This window comes from Podarcis bocagei, assembly GCF_964188305.1.
Source record: "Podarcis bocagei genome assembly, chromosome: 3".
Classification (NCBI taxonomy): Eukaryota; Metazoa; Chordata; class Lepidosauria; order Squamata; family Lacertidae; genus Podarcis; species Podarcis bocagei.
The window spans coordinates 2,930,447-2,950,614 of NC_138127.1; the positions used below are offsets into that span (position 1 = coordinate 2,930,447).

Sequence of the window (20,168 nt, forward strand, 5' to 3'; positions counted from 1 at the left end):
GCTTTAGGACCTGGCTCCCTATCCGGACTGCTTACTGTGCCGCCTTCCTGTGCATTTGAACTTGGCGCGCGCGCGCAGCCTTCAACCTTCCTCTTGACCGTTTCCTCGCTCCCCGATGGAGGTGTGGCCAATCCTAACTCCTGCCTTCCCGCTTGCGGCGAGCCGCCAGATCCCGATACCTGGGACCCCTCCCCCCTACTGCGCTCTGGTGGGGAAGCTGGTCCCGATTTCCAACTGCTGCTCTCTGAGTCTCCTCTGGTCCCTTCTTCCTGGGGTGTCCCCCTAGACCCCCCCTTGCTCTGACCACTGGCGCCCCTTTCTGTGAATCTTCCGATTCACTGGAAAGACTCGGAGATCTCGGGCCGCTGTCATCGCTCATATTTCCTTCGGATTCCTCCCCCTCGCTCTCTGCTTCCTCCCTTTCCTGTGCCTCTGCTCCTGAACCCCTGACACATGCGTTCATCCGTCCCCTGAAGCCAAAGAGATAAGTACTGTAACTCTATTTTAGAAGACATCTGAAAGCAGCCCGGTATTGAAAAGGTTTTTCATTTTTATTTTTATATGTTGGGAACCACCTGGAGCGGCTGGGGCAAGCCACTCAGATGGGTGGGGTATAAATATTATTATTATTGAATAGGATGTCTTTATTTTCATCAGAGAAATGTTGGAGGGTATGACAGCGAGGTAACAATATTCACCATGTAGATCAATGGCCCTGAGCAGCTTTCATAAAAACAACAAACACCTTTAACTGTAAAAAAAATAAGCAATCTTATTGCGGTTGTGTCCCGCTTTCCTCCTGGCCTGTGGTTCCCAATGTGGGGCACATGCCCCACAGGGGGGGCAATTTGATTGGGGGGGGCGAATTCGAGAATGTGTTATTAACAGTTAATGTAGGAGTTCACTTTTTGAATAATAAAAATTACATGTCACAGAGTGGAGGCATCAGGATTTTAAAGATGCTTAGGTGGGGCATGGCCCAAAAAAGGTTCCGACGTTCCCAACATTCAGACGTTCCCAACCAGGGTTTCCCAAACCTGGGTTCTCCAGCTGTTTTCGGGCTACAACTCCCATCATGTCTAGGATGGGGACTGCAGTCCGAAAACAAGTTCGGGGAGGGTCGCTCCCGACCTACACGCAACTCGCGTCTAAACCCTCGGGCGACGAAAACGCGCGGCGGATTTCACGTGTGAAGCGCTTTGACACGTGTCCTCCACCACCGACAAACGAGGATCTCTTCTGGCTTCAATCCGAAAACAACAACACGCGCAGGCGAGGGAAAGCAGCGATGGTGGCAAAGGGAAGGGTCGCTCTCGGGAAAAAAACACTTTTTAGGAGGAAAGTTAACTTTTGGAGCATGCGAAGATCGGGGGGGGGGGTGTTTGTGTGATTTCAAGGCAGCCCCGCTTTAACACCCCCCCCCCCAGATTTCGCCCCTCCCCCCCCAAAAAACACACGAAAGCCTTTACCTTCTTGCTCTGGTACATAAACATCCTGCCGAGAGTCTTCCCCCTATCGATTCACACGCGCGCCGCCGCCGTCTCCATGGCAACAGAGGCCTAGCGCCTCCTGGCTCGCCTTAGCAACCCGCCGCCGTCGTTGTCGCCGCAGCCTCGGGAGAAAAGCTTCCGGGTCAGAAGAGAAATGAAAGGAAATAAAGTTTAAGAACGACAGCAACAAAAAGGAAAGGAAAGCCAAGTCTCCCGCGGCATTTCAAGCCTCGTCCACGCTTCGTCTTCGCCTGTTCCGCGGCTTCATACGCGCCGCTGCGAAACAACAACAAACCCAAAAAATCGTCATTGCTCCTCCATAACGCGCGACTGTTTTGCTCCCTGGTTTCCCTAATAATAATAATAACAATAACAACGATGCATTGTTTATATGCCGCCCATCTGACTGAGTTAACTCTTCTTTTTTAAATATATACATACATATATATATATATATATATATATAGTCCATATAGTTAAAGCTATGGGTGTGTGTGTGTGTGTGTGTGTGTGTGTGTGTGTGTGTATATACACACACACACACACACACACACATACATATATACACACATATATATTATTACATATATATATTATTACATATATTATTACATATTTTGTAATTATTACATATATATATGTAATAATTTTGAGAGGTTGGATAGTTACAATGGAATGGTCCCGGTGGTGGGGTGCACATTTTTATTCTTACTTATCTATGAAGTAAGAATAAAAATGTCCACCCCACCACCAGGACCATTCCATTGTAACTATCCAACCTCCCAAAATTTCAACACTTCTTGCGATGGTTTGACCCCTTTTCCATTTGAGCACATGCCATAGAAAGGTATAGTTAATTTGCTTTCTTAGCCTATTTATATTAAATTATTCAATTGCTGATTGCTTGCTACAATCAAATATGAAATGCAGAAATTGGAGTCTATTAATAGCTCTACCAAAGTTATAATAGCTCTACTTCCAGTTATAACACAGAGATATGTTTGCTTTTATGAAAGCAGCAAAGCAAGCTGTCTTACTAATTTTTTTCTGGGCTTCTATTTACACTGCAGCATTTCTCAACAGGCATAGCCTTTTCGTATTTACAGTACATTGAATTTCTTCCGACATGCAGGTTAATACTAACCACAGTTTACCTATTCAGATGTCATATCAAGAGAATTTTTACTTATTAGTTTGGCATTACCATTGGTCCTGGTTGGATATTTAGAAGTGGCCTAGCTATGTAAATAAATGAGTCCACTCCTGCTACACTTCCATTGTAGAAAAGATGGACGTTGTCAGCCAGAATTTATCTCTGTTCTAATTAAAGGAAAAACAGCTTGCTGACTTTATAAAAAGCATTACCTCTAAGTTGCAGTTCTTAATATCTCCACCTAACCTTTTGGAAAATTACTGGCTAACGTTTCCATTAAACCAAATTATAATTAACAGATAATGCCCTATAATATCTTCAGATAGCTTCATTTAAATAGATTAATGGACAAGCCTGTCTATTACATATTTCTATCATGTAGGCTTGAGAGGAATTAGATAACTGACTGCAGCTTCAAGAAATCTAATCATGCTACTTTTTTGGTCATATCAATAGATGAAATATCCTGTTAACATTGTATTCTGTTTTGTTATCCTATTAAAATTGTATCCTTTTAACTTTGGAGATGTTTCTAATTGTCCAAACTTACTTTCAGAGTCTCTAAGTCCCATTTTATTTATACAGCATCTAATAAATTGTATTGCTTCTGTTTCTCGCGTTTATCAGTTCCTCATCTGTAACACCCCAAACCACCAGCCTTGCATGCAAAATGCATAAAATGCTTCCAAATGCATAAAGTGCAAAAAAAGACATGATCAATATTGTGACACCATTTACTACCGTCACGTTGATCTGGGGCATCCTTGGTAAAAAAGAACCAATATATTTTGTTCACTTGAAAGAGATTGTTATATCTGTAAATTATCTGCCATGTCAGTAACCCGATGCCACTATAATGGCAGGTGTGCCGTTTTCCCTCTGTAGAGCTCAAACTGTGCTACAAAGGAAAATCTAAGCCCATTCAAGTGGAGCTTGAAGTTATTGCTTATTGGAGGAGGAGGAATTTGGATTTGATAGCTTTATCACTACCCGAAGGAGTCTCAAAGTGGCTAACATTCTCCTTTCCCTTTCTCCCCCACAACAAACACTCTGTGAGGTGAGTGAGGCTGAGAGACGTCAGAGAAGTGTGAAGTGTGACTGACCCAAGGTCACCCAGCAGCTGCATGTGGAGGAGCGGAGACGCGAACCCGGTTCACCAGATTACGAGTCTACTGCTCTTAACCACTCTACCACACTGGCTCTCTCTCTTACTTCAAGTTGCATTTTTTGGGGGTGGGGGGCATGGGGGGGTCTGTGCTGAGCTTTTGATGCAGTGCTGGGTTCTAAGTAGCACAGCTGATCCCAGTGGGCTTGAAGATGGAGCCTATCAGTTGATAGGCAGTAACCTCAAGCTCCACTTTCTGTTGAGATCACCATCATGGGGTTTCCCATAGAGTGTTCTGCAGCCCATCCTCTTTGCCAGTCAGCTGATTGACAGTGCACAATTAGCAGCTCCCTTTAATGCTCCCAGTTGTGTATTGGCAGTCATGTCTCCATCTGCCCCTCTCTTGACGTGGCATGTGACACCTGGTGTGGGGGCAGGCAGGCATGATTTGAGGGTAAATGGACTTATAGACCAAAATGGGACCTTTGCTGGGCCTTGCTGGGCTGGATCTTCCTCGTGCCTACTGTTATGTACTGAAGTTCTCACCCTGGGCCAGCAGGGGGATACTGTAGATAGTTATGCAAATAAGGGATCGAAAGTGACGTTCAGTGATTGGATAGTTTTAGAAAGTTGTTACAGTTACACTGTACTGGAGCTCTATATAAGCAGGCTGACTGAACCCTTCAGTTCAGTTTTGTCCTGGCCTGTGAATAAACGAGCTGATTGAAGAATCGCTGTGTCGTCTGATATGTTCACCCACAACTTAACACCTACCACAAAACCAAAGCTCCTAGTTTGGACATAATGGCAAGTTATGGTTAACTGTGTTTTCTTGGTTTGTTTTGCAAAGCGAGGAGCAAAACTGTAGCAAAGGATCTGCATGTGGGCACACAGAGCTTGTGTATATCCTGGCATAGGAGGCCGGGATCTGTTTGCTGGAACACAGCCAGTGTTTGCCAGTAATGAAGAAAAAATATTTTAAAGTAGGAAATCATTTTATTCCATTTGACTATGACGGAAAGTTGGTGTGTACAAGGTAATGCACCAGTGAAAATACACAGCTGCTGACTGCTGAGCTCAATGCTCCAAAGCCCTCGGAGATTTGTTATACATATTGCGTTGTGATCTGGAAATGAAATGTAGCAGATTCCTCAACCTTCCATCTGTGTGTGAAATGACTGAGAGAAAGAGCACAGAACTGTGTAATTAAGGCTACAAGTCTGTGTACAGTGATCTCATGGCATGGTGGTTTGCAGCTCCTACTTAGGTATTTAATTTATGAGCAATTCATACTTGATGTGCCTTTTGCTAGCTATTAACTATGCAATGCATAACATCAGGTATTATAATTAAAATTATACTTATTTTGACTAGTGTCAAATGCCATTAAAACAACAACTAGGTTATTCACACCAGATTAGACATGGTATCTTTTAATTTATTTCTTTCCCTGGGGAACACATTGAATTATTTAGTCCTTTATCTGTTAATTTTCAATTTACTGAAAATAGACATTATTGAGCTTTGGTTGCCACAGGAACATGCTTGACAGCTTGGTATTCCTTTTCCCTTGTAGAAGTGTGCTGTAAAAGTCCTGAGAGGTGGCAGATAATTTACAGATATAACCATCTCTTTCAAGTGAACAAAACGTATTGGTTCTTTTTTAGCCAAGGATGCCCCAGATCAACGTGACGGGAGTAGTAAGTGGTGTCACAGTACTGATCATGTGGGGTTTTTTTGCACTTTATGCATTTGGAAGCTTTTTCTTTTTTTAGAAGGGAGGACAATATATTTTACTCAAAAGCAATGTCCATCACTCCAGGATCAACCCTCTCCCACCCCAAGGTATACCATTAAAGAACATTTCCACGTGTGGCATTAATAAAGATTAAAAGCTTTTATAAAATCCACCACTCAAACCATTGACACCTTGGAATTTCCCATTCTTTAAGCGTTCCATCTCAGAGTCTATTTTGTCTGCTGTTATAGTCCAATTTAGATGGTCATTATGCCCTGGGCTAAACAGGGGGAACCTCTGTCTTATCTAAATACATCTTGATGACATGCAGATTGGGATGATCTGCAGAAAAATAATCAGCAAATGCTTGACAGATATCATTTCTTTTGTGGCAAAAGTTAGTTTCTTGACATTTTTGAGTTGTGCAACCTGGTGCCATAACTGTAAGGCTCTTGTTGCCAGCCTCGTGTGTGTGGTCTAGTGGTTAAGAGCAGTAGACTCGTAATCTGGTGAACCGGGTTCACGTTTCAGCTCCTCCACATGCAGCTGCTGGGTGACCTTGGGCTAGTCACACTTCTCTGAAGTCTCTCAGCCTCACTCACCTCACAGAGTGTCTGTTGTGGGGGAGGAAGGGAATAGAGATTGTTAGCCGCTTTGAGACTCCTTAGGGTAGTGATAAAGCGGGATATCAAATCCAAACTCTTCTTTGTGATATATCCAGTTTAAATACACCATAGATCAGGGGTCAGCAAACTTTTACAGCAGGGGGCCGGTCCACTGTCCCGCAGACCTTGTGGGGGGCTGGACTATTTTTATTGGGGGGGGGGAATGAACAAATTCCTATGCCCCACAAATAACCCAGAGATGCATTTGAAATAAAAGCACACATTCTACTCATGTAAAAAAACCAGGCAGGCCCCACAAATAGCCCAAAGATGCATTTTAAATAAAAGGACACATTCTACTCATGTAAAAACACACTGTTTCTCGGATCGTCCGCGGGCTGGATTGAGAAGGCGATTGAGCAGGATCCGGCCTCCAGGCCTTAGATTGCCTACCCATGCCATAGGTCTTTACATCCTATCTCAGGAGCTGACAATATATTTTGGCATTGCCGGTTTGTTTGTTGGTGGGGAGGTACCGGTATATATTGTGAATGTTCAGCACAGACAGCCTCCTTTCACCTTTTCAACCTAAAAGCCTCTTTAATGCTGGGGAGGGAGCCGGCCAGATGGGCGGGGAATATGTAATATATGATGATGATGATGCATGGTCCTCAAATTACAGCCTTCACTGAATCCAAGAGCAAGTGAGACAAGATCTCGGAGAATTCGTTAAACTTGAAATATGCACCTAGTTGTCCCTGCAATGCAGAAATAGGCAGCTACCCCAATGGGGATCAAACCTGCAACCTTGGCATTATCCGCACTATGCTCTAACCAACTGAGCTATCCAGTCTGGCTCTTTGGATGACTATGCACCAGTCACTGTCTCTCAGCCTAATCAATTTCACAGTAGCTCGTCCTGTGGTGAAACTGATTCTAGATGGTATTGGGTCCTAGATGTGGGCTTGCATGTTTGACTGCTCCCCATGAAAAAAGATTCCTATGCAGAAAAGTATCCTGTGGGCGTGAAGCTCACACTTTTCTGTCTGGCATCTAGCATCCGGCACCATTTGTGCATGAAAATATGCAACTATTATCCATCCTCCAACAGTCCCACATGCTTCCCCCATTTGATCAGTTCCTTTATTGTTGATGCTGCAGCAGCAGACTATTAAAGTGGCAATTCTGAAAAATTCAGGAATGGTGTCCAAAAGCTATTTGAGGAGACCAGTGGTGAGGAGCATGTGACCCTTCAGATGTTGCCAGACTACAAATCCCATCATCCCTGACCATTGGTGACTGGGGCTGATGGGAATGGGAGGTTTGTAAGGTCGCAGGTTCCCTAATCCTGGAATAGACCAAGCCCAATTGAATTTCATCCAGATTGATTCCAAAACGTGTTCTGCCACATGCTCAACAGACAATTCAATTTCAAAAATGACTGAGGATTTACTGAGGACCATTACATACAGATATATTATGCCGGTGCTACGGCAGCTACAGCTATGATTTTAATCAAATGCCCTTTTACGTTACTTTTCCGTGTCGTCTTGCTTAACAGCTTGAAGAGAGCCGATTTGAGAAAATGGCTCCTTAATAGCTTGGTGGATGTTAGAAGGCTTGAATTGGCTCTGTTTTACACTCTGAGAATGATTAGATCAAACTGTTGGAGTTAGAAATATTCAGTGGATGACTATTCGTCTTATTTCATGTGATGAGGGAACAAAATTAGAAATAATGAAGATGTAGGAGTGAGAAGGAATATATCCATCATTTGTGCAAGTACAAGTCAAGATTTCATTTCACCTTGTTTAATGGAATTGGGAGTTGAAAGGCAATAAGCACCGGTGGCTATTAAGGCGAAAACGAAAAGGAATAATATGAGAGCAAAGGGACAGATTTGATTGCATGAATATGACAGAGCAAAGGGATACAGGAATAGAACCATAGAATTTTAGAGTTGAAAGGGACCACAAGAGTCGTCTAGTCCAGTGACCTGACATGTGGGAATCTATTGCCCAATGTGGGGCTCAATCCACAGTCCTGAGGTTAAGAGTCTCGTGGTCACAGGTTGAGTGTGTGTGTTTCAAAAACCTGGTCCGACTTTGGATTTGGTGGTTTTTCTGCCAGTAGTAGAAAGCCTTTACGAAAACAAGTCTCTCCAGATGGTAAAAGTCCAGGAGGAAATAAAGTCCTTTGCTTGGTGTTGGAAAGACATTAAAGGGAGGCCGAAGTAAACTTCCCTGTGAAGAGAGTTCCCTAAACAGTGAAACCGTAACTAAGATTGAGGAAGCGAGCCAGAAGGCAGTTCTCTGGCTCGTGCCACAGTTTAAATGGGTTCCGGCCACGCCCCCCAGCCAGCGGATAAGCTGGCTGGATCTATGACGCAGCCGGGACCTCCAAGGGACTCCTCACCCCACCCTGGAGTGGATTGGGTGGCCATGTGGTCCACTGCAAGTCCTCCCCACTGGGAAGTGGAGCGGATATTCCCAAACAGTGAAACCACAACTAAGAAGGCTGAGCAGAATTGAATTGTAGGGGTTTAATATTTATATATGGGATGCAGGTGGCGCTGTGGTGTAAACCACTGAGCCTAGGGTTTGTAGATCGGAAGGTTGGTTGTTCGAATCCCCGTGACAGGGTGAGCTCCCGTTGCTCGGTCCCTGCTCCTGCCCACCTAGCAGTTCAAAAGCACGTCAAAGTGCAAGTAGATAAATAGGTACCACTCCGGCGGGAAGGTAAAAGTCAGGGCAAGACCATACATTTCCTCCTCCACCAACTCCACCAACTGGAGTTCCCTCTGACCCTTTTTAGTGCTCTAACAGGTCCACAGGCTAAATGTTATAAGAACATATAGGAGCATAGGGAACTGCTTTATACTGAGTCAGACCATCGCTTCATCTAGCTCAATATTGTCTGTACCAGGGCTTGGGAACTGGATCCATCTGGAGGGCCAGATCCTTATCTTCCCCAATGCCATGGGCCAAGTTTGACAAGCAGGCACGTGGGACATGTGTCAATCAATTGGCATCACAGTGATTTCAAGTGACCCCTTTCAGCTTATGTTCAGGACTTGCAAAGCACCACTGAGAGCTATCTAAACATGAAAATCAGCTGATCATTGGGGCTTGCATAACTCCATGCATAGCACTATGCAAGCCCTGGCCATCAGCTGATCATTGAGCCTTGGACACTTTGCATACAGAGCTATAGAAGACCTGACAATCAACTAACCGTTGGGTCACAGACCCTCCAAGTGTCCCTATTTTCCAGGGATGGTCCAAGAGTTACAGAAGCCATCCCAGTTTCTGATTTGATCCCACTGTCCCTTAGGATGTCCCTATTTTCATCAGAGAAATGTTGGCGGGTATGCTGAGCACTGGAGTTTGCAGGTGCCTGTTGATCTTAGCTGTGCTTTCAACACCCCTTTGTTCCTTCCATGTCTTTACCTGCCCCATATCTGATGTCATATATATTAGATGTAGGGCTGTTGTGCATAGCTTGGCCAAAACAGTCTTGCTGGCCAAATTTGGTGGGGCCCCAGTTTGGAGGTTCTGCACCTCTCATCTTAAATGGCTATCAGTGATCCTCCAGGATTTTAGACAGCTGTTCCACCTTGCTCAAATAGGATATTAGTTGAATAAACTGGGAGGGAAGATCTATATTGTAATCATTTACTGGTTGTTTGCGTCTTGTAATCTACAGTGGTACCTCAGGTTACATACGCTTCAGGTTACATACGCTTCAGGTTACAGACTCCGCTAACCAGAAATAGTGCTTCAGGTTAAGAACATTGCTTCAGGATGAGAACAGAAATTGTGCTCCGGCAGTGCAGTGGCATTAGCTAAAGTGGTGCTTCAGGTTAAGAACAGTTTCAGGTTAAGTACGGACCTCCGGAACGAATTAAGTACTTAACCCGAGGTACCACTGTATTTACTGATTTTTCATATATACAGATTGGAGCCCAATTCCATACCCTCCAACATTTCTCTGATGAAAATGGGGACATCCTAAGGAAGAGCAGGACATTGTGGGATCAAATCAGAAACTGGGACGGCTTCTGTAAATCCGGGACTTTCCCTGGAAAACAGGGGCAAAGAGTCATATGAAAGCAGGTCTCTGGTTTTCAATTCCTAACCTACCCTTTGGGTTAATTTTGTAATCTATGAAGAGAAATTGGAGAAGTATCTGGTGCCAATACTTTCTCATGCTAGGAAACAGGTGTTTATCACATTATTTGATCCATCATCATATTCAGTTCTGCTTTTCTTTGGTGTGGACTTAAATAATAATAATAATAATAAATTTTATTTATATCCCGCCCTCCCCAGCCGAAGCCGGGCTCAGGGCGGCTAACAACACTAAAATAGTGCAACATTATAAAAACATCATAAGAATTAATTAAAATCAAAATTGATGGCAACCATAAACTAAAGTATTGTAAAGATTGCCAAAGGAGGGAGTCAGGCTGTGCCCTAACCAAAGGCCTGGTGGAACAGCTCTGTCTTGCAGGCCCTGCGGAAAGATGTCAAGTCCTGCAGGGCCCTATTCTCTGGTGACAGAGTGTTCCACCAGATTGGAGCCACAGCCGAAAAGCCCTGGCTCTAGTTGAGGCCAGCCTAACCTCTCTGTGGCCTGGGACCTTCAAGATGTTTTTATTTGAGGACCGTAAGTTCCTCTGTGGGGCATACCAGGAGAGGCGGTCCCGTAGATACGAGGGTCCTAGGCCGTGTAGGGCTTTGAAGGTTATAACCAGCACCTTAAACCTGATCCTGTACTCCACCGGGAGCCAGTGCAGCTGGTATAGCACCGGATGAATGTGATCCCGCAGCGAAGACCCCGTAAGGAGTCTCGCTGCGGCATTCTGCACCCGCTGGAGTTTCTGGGTCAGTCTCAAGGGCAGCCCCACGTAGAGCGAGTTACAATAATCCAGTCTGGAGGTGACCGTCGCATGGATCACAGTGGCTAGGTCAGGGCGAGAGAGGTAAGGAGCCAAATCCATTTTTAATACAATGTCATTGACTCCTTCACTCTGGTGTTGAATGTGTGAATGATGAGGGCATGGTCTGGAACGCATCAATTTAGAAAGGGTCATGGTCAATGGGCACAACCCTAGTGTTCCCTCCTACGTGCTGGAATCCCCCTACTATTACATGCACACACACATAGGTAGCATTTTAAGGTCATAAGCATTTTAGTAACCCCTGCATGCCCACGAACCTGGTGGTGCTCTGCAGGGGAAAGAGGTCTAAATCTGTAGTATTACTGCATAGCTTCCATTCATTTTAATGGGGCTTTATGCAATAATGGGTTTTGAGAAGGGTGCTGGAGGATTTACAGCAAAACAACACTTGATGGATGATTGTCATCTGTGCGTTTAGTGAATTGTAGCTTAAATCCATCCCGGAACTAATGGAGGCCCTTGGTGCTCAACTTGAATATTTAAGACCCAATCACATTCTAGTAACAGAAGCCTGGCTTGCTGGTTCTGGCCAATCTTTCATGTCACAAGACGCTCTTCTGCTGTATCCCACCCCCAATGAACTATTCTCCAAGCTTTCTAAGCTGTTTCGCTTCCCATTTCATGCATAGTAACTGAATTGAACAGGAGAAGCATTATGAACTTTATTCAAGATTAGGGTTCCCTAATTAGGGGTTACCTAAAGTTAGGCAGGGACACGGGAGGCGCTGTGGGTTGAACCGCAGAGCCTAGGACTTGCCAATCAGAAGGTCAGTGGTTCGAATCCCCACGACGGGGTGAGCTCCCGCTGCTCGGTCCCTGCTCCTGCCAACCTAGCAGTTCGAAAGCACGTCAAAGTGCAAGTAGATAAATAGGTACTGCTCCAGCGGGAAGGTAAACGGCATTTCCGTGCGCTGCTCTGGTTCACCAGAAGTGGCTTAGTCATGCTGGCCACATGACCCGGAAGCTGTACTCCGGCTCCCTCGGCCAATAAAGCGAGATGAGCGCTGCAAAGCCAGAGTCGGTCACGACTGGAGCTAATGGTCAGGGGTCCCTTTACCTTTACCTAAAGTTAGGGGGAATGTGCTTGGCAAAAATGTGCATATTAGGTGAAATTCACACTTAATTGTTGATGAATTTTCATGAGGTTTTTTAAAAAAATAAATATATTGTAAGCTACTGTGTAAATGTGGAAAATGGAACTTAAGAATGGAAAACTGAGAAAAGCCAGAACTTACAGATGTGCCCATTCCTCTCCATGACCTTGTGAGATCCATGTTCAGAGGGATATCTTAATGCTCTCCTTTCGACAAATCAGATTGATGATTTTTCTTTTTTTCTTTATGTTCTTTATGTTCTTTATGTTTCTTTTTTCTTTATGTTCATGAAGGACAAAAGTTCATCCATTTCTGCTCTAACTCGTTCGGCGGCAACTTACTGATGTCGTAAAATCTAAGCCATTTTATTCGATGAACTTAGTTTTATATACTCCAATCGGGCAAGGAGTTATAAGACGTCAAGCTCCTCTGAACATTTTATTAAAGCTGTCTTTACTAAAAGATGAGAAAGTACGAGACTGCAACAAAATGTTGCAGAGCATCCTGGATATCGGCAAGTTTCACAGTTCACTGGGACACTGATCTCTCACCACTTTGGGCATGTGCTCTAAGTCACAAAGTCCATGTAAGGATTTCAGTAGTCCAAACACAGGATTCAAACAATAAATCCAGTTTTGATGAACTGATTATTAGTACATTATCTTCATGATTATGTTTACTAAGTCCTCTTTGAACAATAAGTGAGGGGAACGCAAGGGAAATGCATATCAGAACAATCAGGACACTCTTTGGGGGCTCTTTGGTTCACATGTTACAATCAGTTCTTTTTATACGGTATACAGTGGTACCTTGGGTTAAGTACTTAATTCGTTCCGGAGGTCCGTTCTTAACCTGAAACTGTTCTTAACCTGAAGCACCACTTTAGCTAATGGGGCCTCCTGCTGCTGCTGCGGCGCCGCAGGAACACGATTTCTGTTCTCATCCTGAAGCAAAGTTCTTAACCCGAGGTACTATTTCTGGGTTAGCGAAGTCTGTAACCTGAAGCGTATGTAACCTGAGGTACCACTGTATATGGTAGCCAGGATTAAGAAAGCATGGGGTTTACTGTGGACCTCCTTAAAAAGATACGATGCAAACTTCTTCTTTTTTAAAAAAAGGAATGTATTTCCTTGTTACCTTCTCAGGACTTTTGCCACAGAGACAAAAGCTAAGCAGTTGATGGGGATATATGATTTTTTCCCCAAGTAAAAGAAGCCATTACACTTGAGTTAAATAAATGTACTGCAGCTTACAAGAGTCAAGAAGAAGGTGAATATAATTGAGTTTAATGTAGCTTGGGGCCAAAGTAGATTAAGTGCCTGCCATGAGGCAGCAATGGCTTCTTTGGCCTCTTCTCGGTTTTTTTTTTTTTTTTTTTTTTTTACAAGTGATGGAGCAAGCCATTCTTTTCTGAGAGAGAAGAGCTATTTCCATTTTATGCGTTGTTCCAGCTACATTAAATTTAAAAGTTTTAAAAGTTTCTAAAACTTAACACTAATTTTTTGTTACTTTCTTTCAATCATTTATTTTTAATCTTTAATATATATAAATATTTAAAAGGTAAAGGACCCCTGACAGTTAGGTCCAGTCACGGACAACTCTGGAGTTGCAGCACTCATCTTGCTTTATTGGCCAAGGGAGCCGGCGTACAGCTTCCGGATCATGTGGCCAGCATGACTAAGCTGCTTCTGGCAAACCAGAGCAGTGCACGGAAACGCTGTTTACCTTCCTGCCGGAGCAGTACCTATTTATCTACTTGCACTTTGACATGCTTTCGAACTGCTAGGTTGGCAGGAGCAGGGACCGAGCAATGGGAGCTCACCCCGCAGCGGGGATTCAAACCACCAACCTTCTGATCGGCAAGCCCTAGGCTCTGTGGTTTAGAGCACAGCGCCACCCGGACAAAAAAACAGGATTCCAGGTGGAACTATCGAAATTAGAGACAGAACTGTTAGAACCAAAGACTAAGGTACTTTTGAGAATGTATAACTTGCTGCTTAAATGGAACACTCAGGATGAGACAGTCAAATCAGCCATGATAAAATGGGCTCAAGACATTGGGTACAACATTATGTTTGAAGACTGGGAAAGGTTATGGACCACCGGTATGAAATTCACGGCATGTAGTGCCTTGAAAGAAAATATTATGAAAATGATATATAGGTGGTACATGACCCCAGTCAAGCTTGCTAAAATATACCATTTGTCTGATAATAAATGTTGGAAATGTAAGGAGGCTGAAGGGACATTTTTTCACCTCTGGTGGACCTGTCCAAAAGTGAAGGCCTTCTGGGAAATGATCTACAATGAGTTAAAAAAGGTGTTTAAGTACACCTTTCCTAAGAAACCAGAGGCCTTCCTTTTGGGCATTGTTGGCCAGAAAGTGTTAAAGAAGGATAGAACATTTTTTATGTATGCAACAACAGCAGCAAGAATACTTATTGCAAAGCACTGGAAGACACAAGATTTGCCCACACTGGAAGAGTGGCATATGCAATTGATGGACTATATGGAACTGGCCGAAATGACTGGCAGAATCCGTGATTTGGGAGAAGAGACAATGGAGGAGGATTGGAAAAAATTTAAGGACTATTTACAAAAATATTATAAGCTATATGAATGTCAATAATTTGCATGAATTGGAAATCAAGCTCCAGCAATAAGATTTTGTATATTGGAAATTAAGATATAACTATGAAAGGACTAAAGTTTAAAATAATATTGTGTTTATTTTAGGGCAAAAGTAAATTGATAATAAGTATTTTGAACCCAAAGGAGAATTATTTGAAAGTATTAATGACACATGAAACAAGCTATTAATTTGCTGTTATTTTTATTGTAAAGAAAGCAGGGTGAGGGAGACGTGGGGAAGTCCAGTCGGTTATGGAAAAATGTAATGGAAAGTTGGATTTCTTTTGTTTTTCTCTTCTTTTTTTCTCTTTTGTTATCTGACTTTATACTTATATCTGGAAAAAAGCAATAAAAATTTATTAAAAAAAAATAGAGCACAGCGCCACCCGCGTCCCTCCTGGCTTGAACTTAGGACCACACTATTTTTATTTATATTTTCATATCCAGGTATGGACATGAAATGTACCTGTTGAAGGTGATTTATCTACCAAAATTACAAGAAAATGTGGCAATAGTAGAGGCCACCTGACTGGGGACAAGGTGTACTTTGCTGTTAAAATGGAGTCTGCATAATTGCTGTTATAAAATGTAAATATCTCAGAGAAACCCTATATTCATTTTCCTGTAGGCATCGTAAGTTTTAAGGCTTTGTCAAATATGCACTCTTGTTTGCCTGAGCCTGTAGCAACCCAGCTATAAAGTCAATTAGCGCTGGTGGAAACTAGAAATGCCTCTCACAGAGCTCTAAATAATGCAAAGAACCAAATGATCTGGTGCAGTTTCCTCTGTTCTGTGACAAGGCTTGAAATGAAGAAATTTTCTTTTATGGATTTTATTGCAAACATCCTATTAACACTTCTAAATGCAAATCCTGGCTCACCACCTGGAACAACGATGAGCTTAATCTGCCCCTCCTTTGCATAAGAATTTAAGAAGATCCTGCTTGTTGGATCACATGTAATCCAGTATCCAGTTTCACACAGAGCCCCAAAAGACAAATAAGAGAACAAATTCCCTGACCCATATCAATAAATATGAAAACAAAGGCTGGTGCTGAAAAGGCAAATCATTAATATCTGAAACAGCTTGCAGTGAAACTTTATAAAGATGAAATCTTACAGCCAAATGAACAGTAAAATTCCAGTATCTGATATACTAAACCAGTAAAGGTAAAGGACCCCTGGATGGTTAAGTCCAGTCAAAGGCCACTATGGGATTGCGGCACTCATCTCGCTTTCAGGCCGAGGGAGCCGGCGTTTGTCCACAGACAGCTTTCCATGTGGCCAGCATGACTAAACTGCTTCTGGTGTAACAGGACACCGTGACAGAAACCAGAGTGCACAGAAACACTGTTTACCTTCCTGCCACAGCAGTACCTATTTATCTACTTGCACTGGCGTGCTTTTGAACTGCTAGGTTGGCAGGAGCTGGGACAGAGCAACGGCAGCTCACTCCATCACGTGGATTCGAACCGCCGACCATCCGATCAGCAAGCCCTGGATCCTTTCTGGAATCAGATAGCTGTGTATTTTCTCATGTTTGCTTCTCTGTGAGATTTAACTTCAAAATAAACATGCATCATCTATCCTTGTGCTGCAAAGCAATTCTTACTTATTTCTTGAAAAATACTCTGTAACAAATCTATATGTGTGATGGGATGATGAGCTGCTTGTGCGTAAAATCGTAGTCCCTCAGAGTTTGTTCAAGTCCACAAACCTCTGTCTGTGACGGAGCCCCTCAGACATGGCTCCTCTAGTCACTCGCAGATTCCGACAGTGGCTGCTTTCGGAATCGCTTCCAACATAAAAGCTCCTTAACGGAAACACGTCTTCTGGACTCACGGCGTGACAGTTTCCGGCGAGGAGTGGGTCTCCCTATGGGAGGTCCAGAAACCTCCCCACTGTTCTCGCTGGACGTGTCCCTGAGCCCTCCCTCTTGCTCGCTTTCCCTCAGAGACCCACCTCTCCCCCTGCTGGTCCCTGCTTCCGCTGCTGGGTCTCTCTCAACCTTCGTGAGCCCTTCCACCACCTGTCCCTCCGATGGCAGTTCCCTGACATCCACCTCCCCTCCAGGGCCCCCCTCACCCCCTCCCGTTCCCTCTCCTCTAGGCGGTGAGGAGGTAAAACCCCGAAAAGAATCCTCTTCATCTTCAGACGTCTCGAACATTTCCCTCCATCGGCTGCCGTTCCGGGTCGCTGAATCCTCCTCCTCCTCGGAATCTATGAACCCCTCCAACTCCTCTTCTTCACCTGTGGTGGCAAAGTATTCCCTCCGGAACCTCGCTACAGGCTGAGGTTTACGTGGGAACCTCTGATGAAAAGTTTCTATTAAGACCTCGTCATTGACATCCTCTGCCATGACCCAGGTGTTTTCCGACTCCGGTTCCCCTTCCCACATTACCAAATACTCCACTTGATCTCCCTTCCACCTGGAATCGAGGATTTCCGCCACATGGCTGCTGTGTTCCCTTTCCTCCATTGCTGGTCCCCGGGTGAACCTCCCTTCTCTGTCCCCTTTGTACGGTGACAGCAACGACCTGTGGAAAACTGGGTGCAGCTTCATGTGGTTCGGTAACCGGAGTCTGAAAGCCACTGGGTTGACCTGTTGCGTGACTTCAAATGGGCCCAATCTTTTGGGTCTTAACTTCTTACAACCCCCTTTGAATGGTAACCCTTGGGTTGACAGCCACACCTGGTCCCCCACTCTAATGGTTTCACCTTCCCTTCTGTTTTTGTCTGCCTGCCTCTTATACTCCTCCTTGGCCCTTTCTAAGTTGAGTTGGAGCTGACGATGGATCGCTTCCATTTCTTCTACAAACTGTTCGGCAGCCGGGACGCTCCATCTCTCCCCTTCCCCCCCTGGGAAAGCCCTGGGATGGCACCCGTAATTAGCCAAAAAGGGGCTCATCCCTGTGGACACGTTCTCCGCATTGTTGTAGGCAAATTCCGCCAACGCCAGCTTCTCCACCCAATCATTCTCTCTGTCATTGACATAACACCTCAGATATTGCTGGAGGATGCCATTGGCTCTTTCCGCCTGCCCGTTGGTTTCAGGATGCCGGGCAGTCGAAAAATTGACCTCTACATGCAGTAAGCTCATGAGCTTCCTCCAGAACCTGGAAGTAAATTGTTTCCCTTGGTCAGAAACCACCCTCAAGGGGGCGCCATGCAACCTAAAAACATTTTCTACAAACAATTTCGCTGTTTCTTCTGCCGTGACAGCATGTGAGCAGGCTATAAAGTGGCCCATTTTGGTTAACAGGTCTACCACAACCATGATGGCTGTTTTCCCTCTGGACTTTGGCAGATCAGTCATGAAATCTATTGACACTGCTTCCCATGGCCTTTCAGGTGTGGGTAGCGGTTCTAATAACCCCGCCAGCGCCCGCCTCTCCCCTTTGGCTCGCTGGCATTGGTCACAACCTCTCACATACTCCCGTACATCTTCCCTGACCTTGGGCCACCAAAATTCCCTGGTGACCAACCACATTGTTTTGTGTTGCCCAAAATGCCCCGCTGTGGGGCTATCGTGCAGCTGCTTGAGTACCTTCCCCCTCAACTCTCCTTCAGGTATATACAGTGCTCCCTTGTAATACAACGCCCCGTTTCTCTCCTCAAAACCTCCGGGTTTGTCTCCCTCCCTCCTGAGACCCCTGAGTTTGTCCTGGGCGTATTCATCATTCTCCGTTCCCTCTACCAGTTCTCTTTGCCCCACCAATGCCGCCCCACACACCCAGCGGTCCTCTGGAATGACATGTCTCTCTTCGGGTGCTCCCTCCCCCTCCAAATATTCAGGTTTGCGTGAGAGAGCGTCCGCCCTAATGTTCTCTGGGCCTGGCACGTAACAAATCTCAAAGTTAAATTTGGAGAACTCCTGGGCCCATCTCACTTGCCGTTGGTTGAGCACTCGTGCCGTTCTCCAATACTCTAGGTTCTTGTGGTCAGTGCACACTTGCACCTTATGTTGTGCGCCAATTAGCAGGTGCCTCCATCTCCGGAACGCCTCAAGAATGGCGAGTAGTTCTCGGTCATACACCGTGTAGTTCCTCTCGGATTTGTTCAGCTTTCACGAAAAAAAGGCACACGGTCTCCACTCTGACTCCTCCTTCCCTGGCTGCAGAAGCACCGCCCCGATCGCTCTGTCTGATGCGTCAGTTTCCACTCTCATCGGTTTTTGTAAATCCACATGCAGGAGTTGTTCTTCCGAGGTGAAGGCCCTTTTTAATTCCTCAAATGCTCACTCCGCCTCCTCAGTCCAAATGAATTTCTTACTGCTGAGACAGTCCGTAATGGGCCCCGTCAGGTGGGCAAAGTTTCAGATGAACTTACGATAGAAGTTCCCAAACCCTAGGAACCTCTGCACATCCTTCTTTGTTTTGGGTGTTTTCCATTCCAGCACCGCCTGGACCTTGCCGGGATCCATAGCCAATCCCTTGTCTGACAGGCGATACCCCAGGAATTCCACCTCCTTGGTATGAAACTGACACTTCTCCAGTTTCACCCACAGCTGGTTGGCTTGCAGCCTGCTCAACACTTCTCTGACGTCTCTCACATGCTGCTCCTCATTCTCAGAATACACCAACACGTCATCTAAGAAGGCCACACAATTCTTGTAAAGCAAAGGCCCCAGTACGTGGTTCATAAACGATTGAAAGCACGCGGAGCCTGCTTGTAGGCTGAAGGGCATCACTAAATATTCAAATGCCCCCAAAGGGGTGAACATGGTGGTTTTCCATTCATCCCCCTTCCTCATTCGTATCAAGTTGTACGCCCCCCTTAGGTCCAGCTTTGTGAAAATCTTTCCCTTCCGCACCCTTGTCAAAATGTCGTCAATCCTGGGCATAGGGAAGGCCACTGGTTCTGACACTGCGTTCAAGGCCCTGAAGTCACACACCAGCCTCAGCTTGTCCGTGTTTTTTTTATCCACAAAAAACACTGGGCTGCCTCCCACCGCTCTGGACTCTCGGATGAAACCTCTCTTCAGGTTCTTGTCAATGAACTCCCTTAGCGCCTGCATCTCTCTGTCTGACATGGCGTACAGCTTGCCTACAGGGAGCTGTGCCCCAGGGAGTAAATTGATTTGACAGTCAAAGGGTCTATGCGGGGGTAGTTGGTCAGCTTCCCTTTCGCTGAAGACGTCGCGGTGATCTGCGTATTGTCGTGGTACCTTCACGTTCTCCATTACTTCCGTCCCTGCTAGGGTGGCTTGGGCCCCTGCCAAACCCTTTCCCTCTTTGCAGTGTTCTAAGCAATGTGCTGAACCAAAGGAAACCACTCTCTGATGCCAGCCCACCAGCGGATCATGTAACGCTAGCCAGCTCATCCCCAATATAATGGGAGCTCCTCCCAAGGTGGCCACATTAAACGCTATCAGTTCAGTGTGCCTTGCC

At 45.0% G+C, this 20,168-nt stretch overlaps 1 protein-coding gene across 2 annotated transcripts in view; it reads right to left on the reverse strand.

The window, feature by feature from the left end:
* The window catches only part of WDR35 (WD repeat domain 35), a 42,232-nt gene extending 40,348 nt beyond the window's left edge, over window positions 1–1,884 (reverse strand). Inside the window, exon 1 of one of the 2 annotated variants that reach the window (XM_081189008.1) lies at window positions 1,470–1,884. In XM_081189008.1, the coding sequence (XP_081045134.1) occupies window positions 1,470–1,493 (24 nt within the window). In that variant the 5' untranslated portion in view covers window positions 1,494–1,884. The remainder of the gene's footprint in view (window positions 1–1,469) is intronic. The other variant, XM_081189009.1, reaches the window with a different exon arrangement.
* Window positions 1,885–20,168: the final 18,284 nt, after the last annotated feature.